Raw genomic sequence first — 12,568 nt, 5'->3', positions numbered from 1 at the left:
AATGCAACATTAAAATTCGTCAGGTACATGTTTTTCCTTTCTTTTCTGCGCTCCAGATTTCTGTTTACTTTAACTATCCACCACTGTATTTCCCGCTGTTGGGCGGGTACCAGCCGGCTACAGTCGGTGCTGGATCAAACCATTTTTCAGTGGGAGGCGGGGGTGTATGCACTTAATGGAAAATATGCAGAAAGGTAAAAAACATATATTTTAGCCACTGAGCTTATTTTGAGGACAGAATTTTATATTAATAAAAGATTTCATGATTATTTAAAATTATAGACTTTAAATAAATGTAACGATCTGCGCTGGGCAGAACAGGGAGGCGGACACAAACGCTGAGGAGAGCGAGATTTATTAAAGGCAGAGTCGAAGTCGCGGGCATGGGTCATAACGGGCAGGCAGTCCAGACATGAAATACGAACAGACATGGCAACGGGCACGGGAAACAACAAGGCAGACTAATAACGGGAGAACAGGCAAAACACACGGAAGACAAATAACATGGAGGCGTAAACTTATGAGCAGGCATAAACAAAAAGACCGATACAGACATGGGAGACACAAGGACTTTTATACACAGAACTAGACATGGATCAGGTGCAAACAATGACGACAGGGGCGTGGTAACAAACGAGGAATCACAGAGACAACGAGCAGGGCGGGATAAACAGGCAGGGAATACAGACATGAGGGAACCCAGAGTGACAGCTACGAGAGGGGGCGTAGCCCTACGTGACAATAAAAAATAAATTGCTGGGCTCTTTGATGGGCCCCCCTGGCCCTGGGGCCCGGGACAACAGACCCGGTTGTCCCCCCCTGTCGACGGGGCTGACACCAGCTAAATGGTTTGAAACAGTGTCGCTAGCTACGCTAATTTAAAAATGGCTAATGACATCTAACTTAATGATATCTGGTTTAGTTGTGCAAGTTTTCACGCAAACGCAAACAATACAATGTAAACAAAAATCGGCGTGCATCATTTTACATCTAATTTTACATATTAATCCAAAAATATAGTTTTGTCTTGTATTAGACATACCTTCTTTTCAAGTCACGGTACAAAAAATGGCGGGGGTAAAATCTAGAAATGACATGGACGTCATGGCGTTTACGTTATGATGTCAGACGCACAAAAGAAAATTAATTGACAACCTTTTACTGAAATGAGAATCACAGGTTGTGGTAACATGGTGTCATTTTTAAGTTGATACAATCCACAAATTTAGACTACCATCACTAAAGCAGGAAACTGAATAAAACTCACTCCAAAAATTACATTACTTGAACTACTGCTAAAATACACTTTTACAGTGTACTTGGCCGGGGAACAAGGACCTTAACTTTATCTGTACAACCATCTTGTTCACCACGGACTTTGGCTTGCTCATTAGGGATCTGGACCCATATGATTGTAAAGCTGCTTTGTGACAACATGTGTTGTGAAAAGCGCTATATAAATAAATTTGACTTGACTCGATCCGCGATAGTGTTTCTTGATAAACTGACATTTTGTAAATTTTGTATCTGGTCAGGACACACCTGCTCACAAAAAACACAAACATACAACATACCGTAACCGGTCGCCCCCGGTTACAGCGGCAGCGGTCCTGTTTTTGGTCACGTGATGTTCGTCCCTCAGGTGGGCGGGACCCGTGATCCGTCTCACCTGAGGGTCGTTTGTTCGTCTATATATGTCTTGTCTTTGTACCAGTTGACTGCTGGTTATTATTTCCTTCATTTGGAACAATGCACGGGTTTTTGGTTTGCACACTTTCTATTAAACCATCCTCTTTCCCTGAGACTTGGCGTGATCGCTTCCTTTTTGAGTTGCTCACCCTGCCCATCACAGAATAACCAGCCACCTTTCGGAAGCCGCCAGTCTCCTTTACTTTCTCCTTCGTTCGTGGTCATGTCTCGTGGTAAGTGTTTGTCTACGTGTTGTGTGTTTGTCGTGTTTTGTCCGAGAGAGTGTTGAGTCTGTCCCCACTCGTCCCGCCGTGTTTAAATGTCGTTTGTGTAAAACCCGTAAAATCACACGGCGGTGACTAGAGCTGGGGATCAGTAGACTCCGCTCTCGCCCAGCGAAACTGCCGGTGCCTCACATTGCGCACGTCCGTTGTCCGTTATCGTCTGTGTGTGTGTATGTATGTTGTAGTGTGTTTTAATAACGACGTGGACGTGAGCGAGTGTGTGTGTGCCGTGGTGTGTGTTTCGCTGGTGGTGTTCGTGTGTGTAGATGGGTCCACCGATGCGTGCTGCGCGCTAGAACGCACGCGACGCGAATCTCTCTGCTCCTTTCGCCTCGCTCACCCGATATCCCGCGGTGACGGGGGTGAGCGACTGCGAGCCAGAGAGACGCGTCGCTGTGGGCGTGGCGCGCAAGCCGCTCGCGCATAGCTCTCTCTCTCCAAAGATCTACGGATCCCGTGGTGAAAACGGTGAGGGAGAGAGCTGGAGTGGGCGCGTCGCGCTCCGCAGAGCGCGCACATCAGTGGGTCCTGTTCGTTTGTTTGTGTTCTGTCTTTGCGTGTTCGTTTTGTCCTGGAGAGTAGCGTGCTTTGTTTTATGTAATTCCTCTCTTGCACCCCTCTTCACTGTGTGTGGGGAGGGGCCCATTAGAGGTCCCGTGCCACTACATGTGGCACGGAGGGCATCCTGGGTGCGTGTATGTTGTATGTTTGTGTTTTTTGTTTTTTGTTTTGTTATTCCCCAGAGGGGCCCCCCCTAAATATGTTTTTGGGGGGGAGCTATGGGGTTCCTGAGCCACAGTATGTGGCTCAGAAGACACTGCTCCGTTGGGAGACCTGTCCTGTTGGGAGGGACCCCTGAGCAGGTAGGAGCCCCTGTACCCCTTTAAGTAGGCAGAGGATGCCTGGGGTGTTAGCGGCAGGGTGTCTCCTCAGGCTAAGAAGGGGTCTCCTCCCCCCTGGGTAAAGGGGGTTTAACAGGCAGGGCAGTGCATGTTATGTGTTGTATGTTGTCTGTGTGCGTGTGTGTGATGTGTTGCAGGTCGCTCCTGGAGGTGGACTGCGGCACTCCCGGACCTAGTGGGGTCTCCAGGCGGAGACCCTCCCCTTCAAGCTCGGGGTGACCAGCGTGTCCCTGATGCGGATTGCCAGGGCCCTGGTCTCTGGCGCTCCTGGGTTGGGTGGAGGAGTCCCGGGAGGGGTTCACTCCCCAGGAGTCTGGGGTGACCCCTAGCGAAAGGGCAGGGGTCAGCTCCGAGCGAAGAGGTAGGTTCGGGAGGTGGTCGGTGGAAGCTGTGGCCGCACCCCAGTGTGGCGGCCTGCACACATCCACACCTATGACGTTTGTTAGGCCATGTGCTCCCGGTCCGCACACAGCGGTGGGGCTTAAGCGGCCTAAGGCCGGTTAGGGCGCGAGGGCCCTGTGACCGACCGGGGCGTGGTTATTGTCTTGTTGACGGCCCGGTCGGTCCAGGGTCCCGCCCAGGAGGCAAGCTAACCTGTATGTGTTTTTATGTTTCAGCTCCAGGACTGCAGGGAACGGGTCCCTGTCTGGTCTGCGTCCTGTGACGAGGAGCTTGTGTTTTGGGATTCAGCTCAGGACGGCAGGGAACGGGTCCCTGTCTTGTCCCCGCCCTCCCGCCCCTTTGTTGTGTTTTGTGTGCTGCCGCTGTAAGCCGCACATCCGGAGGGGAGTGCGGCTTTGGTGGGGGGGTCTGTCATGTTGTGGGGGGGCCCCCTACCGGTCGCCCCCGGTTACAGCGGCAGCGGTCCTGTTTTTGGTCACGTGATGTTCGTCCCTCAGGTGGGCGGGACCCGTGATCCGTCTCACCTGAGGGTCGTTTGTTCGTCTATATATGTCTTGTCTTTGTACCAGTTGACTGCTGGTTATTATTTCCTTCATTTGGAACAATGCACGGGTTTTTGGTTTGCACACTTTCTATTAAACCATCCTCTTTCCCTGAGACTTGGCGTGATCGCTTCCTTTTTGAGTTGCTCACCCTGCCCGTCACACGTTCTAAAAAAAATTATCAAAAACATAAAGCTTTGCACTGTCTGTGTGAGTGTAAAAATCCGATGATTGATGATGCAGGGGGCGCCAACCAAAATCTCGCCTAGGGCACCACATTGGTCAGGGCCGGCTCTGTTTACATTGATCACATATAGACCCATTTCAAACACATCATTTATATCTAAGATCATAGAAAAAGCTGTTGCCCAGCAATTATGCCTATATCTGCATAGGAATAACATATTTGAAAAGTTCCAATCTGGTTTTAGGCCCCATCACAGTACTGAAACAGCATTAGTTAAAGTAACAAATGATCTCCTCCTTGCATCAGATCAAGGCTATGTATCACTGTTAGTGCTTATTGATCTTAGTGCAGCTTTCGACACAATTGATCATAGGATCTTGCTAGAAAGGTTAGAACGCTGGGTTGGAGTCTCAGGCACAGCCCTTTCATGGTTTCAGTCTTACTTAACAAATCGCTATCAGTTTGTAGAGCTCAATAATATTTCATCCAAACGTAAAATGGTTAAATATGGGGTCCCGCAAGGCTCCATCTTAGGACCACTATTATTTACATTATATATGCTACCATTGGGCACAGTTATAAACAAACATGGTGTCAATTTTCACTGCTATGCGGATGACACTCAACTTTACATATCAGCCAAACCCGATGACAAACTCAGTTTAGGAAAAATTGAGGCCTGTGTAAGAGATATTAAATGCTGGATGTCTCTAAACTTCCTACAATTAAATGAGGACAAAACAGAAGTTCTCCTTGTGGGCCCTAAGGCCGCAAGACAGAAAATTCCAAATTTAATGCTTAATCTTGCAGACTATCCCATTACACCTGGCACAGTAGCCAAAAACCTAGGCATCATACTCGACTCTGACCTATCATTTGATAAATATATAGATAATACTACTAGGATAGCTTTTCTACATCTCCGCAATATTGCCAAATTAAGAAATGCATTATCACAGGATGATGCAGAAAAATTGGTGCACGCCTTTGTTAGCTCTAGACTAGACTACTGCAATTCACTACTGTCAGGATGTTCAAATAGGAATCTAAATAAACTTCAAATAGTTCAAAATGCCACAGCTAGAGTTCTGACCAGAACTAGAAAATTTCAGCATATTAGACCAGTCCTATCAGACCTGCATTGGCTCCCAGTTAAAATTCTATTATTAGCATATAAAGCACTACACGGGCTTGCTCCTGAATACCTCCAGGAACTTATTTCCTACTATGAACCCCCACATCAACTAAGATCACAGGGTGCTGGTCTGTTATTAGTTCCACAAATTAACAAGGTAACAGCAGGGGGAAGAGCCTTTTCTTATAAGGCCCCCCAGCTTTGGAATAATCTTCCTAAATGTGTCCGGGACTCTGACACAGTCACAATCTTTAAATCTAGGTTGAAAACCCACTTATTTAGTCTAGCGTTTGATAATTAATATCCCCCTTAGATAAAGGTACACATCCAGGGGTTCATAGACAAAGGGTTTTATGGTAGACTGGGGTGCTGGTGCTGATCCAGGGGTTCATAGACGAAGGGTTTTATGGTAGACTGGGGTGCTGGTGCTGTCATCCTGTCACTGCTCGTGGTCATTCAAGTTTGTTGACAGTGCAGTGGACGGATGCCATTGTCTCAGAATGCCCCCAAGCCTATGTTACCTTCTGGTTCTGCCTTTTTTAGCTAGGCTGTAATAATTTAACTTAGTGCCGGAGTTGCTGCCACACTCCAGAAATGTTTATAATTTTACCTGTCCTGTACATGTCCTCATACAGAGCTAATTTTCCCTGTTTCATTTCTCCACATGGCTGCCCACCTGCTTGAGGAATAATGAGATGAGGAGAGACAAGCGATCCATCCTGGGCCGGCCACCTCCTGCCTAATCGGATGCCTACACCATGATGGACATTATTACATCTTTTATATTCTGTCTAAATGGACATTATTGCATCTTTTACATTCTGTCTACATTCTGTCTATATTGTTGTTGTTGTCATGGTGACCGGTGTCGGCCAGAGGAGGATGGGCTCCCCCACTGAGTCTTGGTTCCTCTCAAGGTTTCTTCCTCATGCAAAAAACTAGGGAGTTTTTCCTTGCCACTGTCGCCTTTGGCTTGCTCACTGGGGGCTAGGACTCGGCACTTGTAAAGCTGCTTTGTGACAACAACTGTTGTAAAAAGCGCTATATAAATAAAATTTGATTTGATTTGATTTGATTTTGTTATTTTTTTCTCAATGCATTCCATTATGTAATAAATAAAGTTTCAGTGAACTGTGTTTTGGGATGTATGTATGATAGCCACAAAGAAGCTGGGATATGTGGTCAGAAGAATTTCATTGTACTCTATATGTATATATGGCAAAAATGGCATTGATTGCTTAAAGAAAATACATGTATGTTTCTAATACAGTGGTGTGGTCTTGGCCCATCTTGCATCATGTTATTTGTTACCTTCCTTCCTGATTATCTCTGGTCAGTTTCTGACCATATGTAACAAATTAACCAGACAGAGAGGGATCCAACTGCGGAAGTAGGCCGCTTTTATTTACATAAATCACGTGTACAGAGAACGACAGGTAGCATTACGCTTAGCAGTGGTAACATTCTCTTGGGGTGGTCAGGACAGTCCAGGGTCGTAACGGGAGAGCAGAATCCAGGAGGCACAGAAGGGCTAGGCAGCACACTAGGTCTAGGGAGCGAGCAAGGGTCAGAACACGGGAGATCAAACAGTAGATAGAAACGCTTGGTATGTGGCATGAGTCAACAATACTTTGACTGAGACGTGCTGGGGAAGGTGTATAAGTATGACTGAAAAGGGGGCGTGGTGATAAAAGGCAGGTGAGGCAGGTTAGGGAAGATCAGATGCCATTCCTTACACCACAGAATATTCACCATGGGAACTGTGATGTCAGAAGATGAGCATCTGTAACACTGACATAAACAACATCTGAACTGCACTTCTGAGTGGATGGTTTAAGTTCAGAATGAAAAGTATTACATATAATCAGCCAAGAATAATAATGGACTATCCACTTTTGCTATTCATACTATATACATGTTAACCATTAACAAAAGGAAAAAGAAAACATTTGTGGCTGTGGAAAATATACATAAGCTATACAAATATTGTCAGGTGTGTCCACACCATTAAACGGTAACAACAAGATGTTCAGATATACAAATGTACATAATAAGGCAGCAGTCTGGTATAAATAGGCTTTGACAATACATTTTCAAATGTTTGATTATATTTGTTTAAGGAGCAGTGCACATGTATGTCTGTAGTTCATACATGAATGTTTCACTCATACATGTGTGTGTTATCTCTGAATTAGAAATAAAGGCCTTATTAGCTCATCGGGTACTTTTACATGTGCTGTACATAATTTTATTCATTTGTTGTTTGCAGAGAAACAGGATGTTTTGGACAGAGGTCCTTCATAAGCTGTGCACGCATATAAAATATTTTAGTATATACAATATATATATATATATATATATATATATATATATATATATATATATATATATATATATAATATTTCATACATACATACTTTTCTGAGCTTGATTGGCATCAGAAATGTTTCTGAAACATATTCAATCGTGAAGATGAGGACTGAAATATTCTACAAGTTAAAATATACTTAACTGATGCTCTAAACCATGGATAAAATATAGCATATATTAGAGGATTCATAGAGGAACTAATGTATATTAGCCAACCAAACACTGTCCACAAGAGTGAAAATGAGGACATATTTTCAACAAACAATGAACTTAAATAAAATGGTATCCAGCATGCAAGATAAACACAAACAACAATTCCCAGAGTTTTTGCTGCTTTGGTTTCAGAAGTGAATGGAACTTTGGTTAATTGTCTGTTAAACGTACTATTAATAACAGATCTCACAGCTATAGCTTGATGTCTTGCCACATTGAAAATTAATGAATACAAGATAAACATAATAGAACAAGGGGTTACAAAAGTAACTATAAGGTCAACAGTCATCCATGGATACTTTACATACATTACACACTCTCCATGACACCTAATCATAATGAGAGATGGGAGCAGATCATCATTAAAGTATAAAAAGATTAAGATATATAGTAGAGATGAAAACCATCCAGAAACTATGAATACGGATGTTTTAGAAACTGTGATTTTGATGGAATAACTCAGAGGGTCATTAACAGCAATGTACCGATCAACTGCAATGAACGTCAGACTACAGAGAGATGCTACCGTTGTCACATTGTTTATCACTAAAACAGCAACACATGCTATATTGCCAAAATACCAACAGTTATCTATCAGTCCCATTATATTGACAGGCATAGCAATGAGTCCCACGAGAAGATCAGCTACAGCCAGAGAGAGGATGAGCAGGTTGGTTGGAGTGTGGAGCTGCTTGAAGTGAGAGATGGAGATGATCACCAGCAGGTTCAAAAACACAGTGCATACAGAGATAAATGATAGTAGAGTGAATAAGAATATATTCCCAGTTCCTGTTCTGACCTCCTTTATGCATGATGAGTTGTCCTCAGGAAAGCAGTACTGAACTGTCATGTTGTGCTGATATGTTGTGATGCTCATCTTAAGATTCAAATGAAGCTCACTGTTCTTTGCTGGGCCTTTGTAGTGCATTTTTATAGCACAGTATAAATCCTCCCACTAACATCTGAGTGGCTAGTTAGTCTGGATAATCACTAACCTGATATTCAACATTGACATCATACACTGATGGCCACTTGAGAACAAATGTCAAATTATACTGGTGATACACAAATATTTCTGGAGAGGTTCTTTAAACTCATCATTCTCCCATTCAGTGAGGGTGAATGGATCAAAATGTCACAGACATAAGGGTGATGGATCTACTCAGACACTCCCTTAAGACCTAATTCATGTATGTGTGAAATACGACGGATGATATAGCAAGGCCATACAGCCTTAACAGGTATTCATATTGGCCCAGTGATGTACTAAATGTAGTCTTACATTAATCGCCTTGCTTTATTCTAATTAGAATTTTCTAAACAGCTCAGCTGGTAGTATGGGGAGCAGATGGGGGAACTTAATCAATGGCCACTAAAATCTACACATGACTTTCCCCTCCATTTTTCTTCTTAATAAAGAAGACATTAGCTGAGGTAGGAGAGGTAGTGGGCATATGTGACCTCTTCCTGTGTAACGTATTGAACAGGCAGAGAGGGATCCAAATGCGGAAGAACACCGCTTTTATTGAAATGAGACGCTGGTACAAACACAGGCAGGTGAATCACGAGTACTAGGATCAGTAGTAACAGCGTTTTCTTGGCGTGGTCAGGACGGTCCAGGGTCATACCGGGGGAGCAGAAGTCAGGAGGTACAGAGGGATTAGGCAGGAGGCAAGGTCGGGGACGTAAGCGAGGGTCAGGACACAGGAGAGTGTTGCGCTTTAACCTTTTCTTACCTTAGCGCAGCGTGTTCGTTGATTGCAAAAGAAAACATTACCAGTCTTGTCTTTAACCTTTTATTAAAAAATACACATAGGCCTATTAATTAATTTAATACAGAGATCTCTGGAGAGCTCACATTACCTAATCATGTCACCCCATGTGCAGCTCTGAAGCTGTCTGCTTTCTTCATCATTATATATGCTTTCCTCTAAACATAGGAGCTGCAATACATTCCATAGTTCAACCTACAGCTGTCTCTATTCTGGAAGCGAGGTCTTACTACCTGGCCTCACCACATAAGGTCACCGTGGGCCTCCTCTTACACACATCCCATTTTAGCCTACTGCAAACGCATGGAGTATTGGAAGTGGCACACAAGCGCTTACACCGTCATTCTTACTAATAAACAACTTGATCAATAATATAAGGTAAGCAAAACATATAGTGATTAATATTAGAGATTTGATTAATACTTTGACTTGTCAAAATATATAAATTATGACAAGCTGTTGATTCAATACTGTAATGTAAACAAACTATGAAGGGATTAAGATGAAAATCACAACAATTCCCCCTTTTTGATCTCTAAATAGATCAAACTTTAAGTTAATCCAAAACTACCTTCTCATCTTCTGACTCCAACTATGACATCATACCCAAACGCCTTTGTGGTTCCTCCTTCTCAATCTTACTGCTGATTAAGCTTCTCACTAAGCTTCTTCTACATTGGAATAAAACATTCACCTGTAATCATAAGTCAAAAACATACCCACAGAAGTTAACACAGACATAATAAGACAGTTAATTCAATTATCTGCTGTCGTGTCCATTTAGTATAATCTGATCCATGAATGCCTTATATCTTAATTTCTGACGTATTGTCCAGTGATGGTCCCAGTGTTGGGGCAGGTCTAAACCATACTATGTTTATCCTAATTAGGCCTAAGGGGTCTTAACCCGATTGGCCCACTCCTATTACTAGATATACGGTACTAGATATACACAACCTGTACTAGAGATGTGCCAGTACTCCAGATAAAAACATCCCAATTCTATTGATAGAATAACTAGGTCCTTGGTAGGATGTGCGTCTCTCTGAAAAATAATGCTTACCTTTGAACTTTATTATTGCTAAATGGCCGTCCCAGCCGGCCAGTAGTATGATTATCAACTCCTAAAGCTTTATGTGAAACTCTCCAAGCGATCTCAGTTATGCAGCTACTATTACAACAATATTGGCCTTGACCCACCATGGATCCATATGCACAGGGGGCAGTCCCCTGTAAGGTCCTTTAACATGTTGTTAAATACTAACAATCACATTGCTACTACTTTCAATGATAATATAAAAACATATAGACAAATAAACAATGTTACACAAGGCCTGTAAAACAACATTAGACAATATTACTGAACATCCAAATACATCACAAAACTTTTACTGCAGCATCATCTATTCTTCTGCCCTGTTGGAGGCAAGATTATCTTCTTATCTTTAATTTCTTTTAACATTTTTCTTTTTTGTCTATTCTATAAAACACTTTGAGTTGCATGTAAGTTTGAAAGGTGCTTTACCAATACAAAGTATTATTATTATTATTATTTAACATTTCCTAGTCACTTTACCTGGCATCAGGTTTCTCATATTAAACTGACAACATACAGACCTATTCCAACATTAGAAAAACATGGAAACGTTGATTATTATTCAAAAAGCTACTTTCCTGGATTATACTTTCAAGGCCCACAGTGTAAACGATTTCAAGTATTTATTATTGTTATTGTTATTATTATAATACTTAACACCACAAGTCTGCCAGAACCAAGCTCTCTAGCTGCTGTCAGCTTGTCCAGTTTTAGCTATCCAAATACCTCACCGTTTCACTGACATGTCTACCTCACTCAAGTCACTTCGCTGTGTGTGCTATTTATAACTACTCCATCCAAGTCTCTTTTAAAACGCAGTTTACACTTCACCCCACGGCATGCGTTCCCTTTTTTAGCCTTAAATACTAATATTCAGTGTAAAGGGTAACTCGCGCGTTTTAAACTCCACGTCGTCGATTTTTATCTATTCGTACGATTCCTGTTTTTACATTAATTCTTGGATAACTTAGTTAGTGGGCATTACCGAGTTTAACTCATACGGTGGCTGTGGTGTATCTTCCTGAATATCTACTGTGTAGATCCAACTTCTTCTAGTTGGTTATGAACAACCATTTCTGTCTCTTCTCTGTTTGTGTTGTGTCACTGGAGTGCTTTGGCGTGCGTGTAAAAACACTGGCTCTGATTGGCTACCATAACGCTGCCAATCACTTACTGACTTGTTAAGTTAAACAGGTGATAGACCAAGAACTGTGACCTATCAAGATCTGTTACTCCTCACTAGCCTGGGCAGTGGTCCGCTCGGATTACTGTTAGTATATCAATATATAGTAACGCACCGCTTTTAATGACCAGTAACGTCAACGGCGTTGTAACGACAGGAAAAGTAATTAATTATATTATCCCGTTACTGACAACGGCGTTATTTTTAACACCGTTATTCGCAACACTGTTGGTAAGTTATATACAGTTAATATATGTTTGAGGCCTATGTTATTTTGTCCCTGGTATGAGTATATTTTGTTACAATAATAACAAAAAAATAATAATAATAAAACTTAAACATATCATAGCAGTGCTTGTATGTTTTGATAGCTATTGTCGTGGAAATTTTCTGAAAATGGATGAGGACTCAGAAGTGGTTAAAATGATTATTTATTAAAAGATATGAAGATATAAAAACATTAAAAAGGACAAAAGACAAACACAAACATGAGAGTCTCATCTAGAACAAGAACTCTGAAAGCAAGGGGTCAGTCCCCCTGCTTATATCCTAAACACAATTCAGCAAGTCTAGCAATGTTCAGTTTTTGGAACAGCATGTTCCAAAACATAGGCGTCCAGCAGGCTACTTTGTCTTACATATGTGTATCTCCTAATATGGACTTCCCTAGAGTTAGCGGAAGAAATTGATGTATCAGTTGAACGCAGAGACAGCTAAATGACCCAAGTATCGTAGACTAGAGACAACCAGTTAACAAAGTGCTATTACCCTTTGCACTCTCCCTGACCTGGGT

At 42.4% G+C, this 12,568-nt stretch overlaps 1 protein-coding gene across 1 annotated transcript; it reads right to left on the bottom strand.

Moving 5' to 3' along the window:
• Positions 1–7,578: 7,578 nt before the first annotated feature.
• LOC143526261 (trace amine-associated receptor 13c-like) lies at positions 7,579–8,601 on the bottom strand. Its single transcript, XM_077020903.1, has one exon. It carries the CDS (start codon positions 8,599–8,601, stop codon positions 7,579–7,581), a length of 1,023 nt encoding a protein of 340 aa, XP_076877018.1.
• Between the last annotated feature and the right edge of the window lie 3,967 nt (positions 8,602–12,568).

This window comes from Brachyhypopomus gauderio, chromosome 10 (assembly GCF_052324685.1).
Source record: "Brachyhypopomus gauderio isolate BG-103 chromosome 10, BGAUD_0.2, whole genome shotgun sequence".
NCBI classification, from domain to species: Eukaryota; Metazoa; Chordata; class Actinopteri; order Gymnotiformes; family Hypopomidae; genus Brachyhypopomus; species Brachyhypopomus gauderio.
This window is presented reverse-complemented; position numbering and strand designations above follow the sequence as displayed.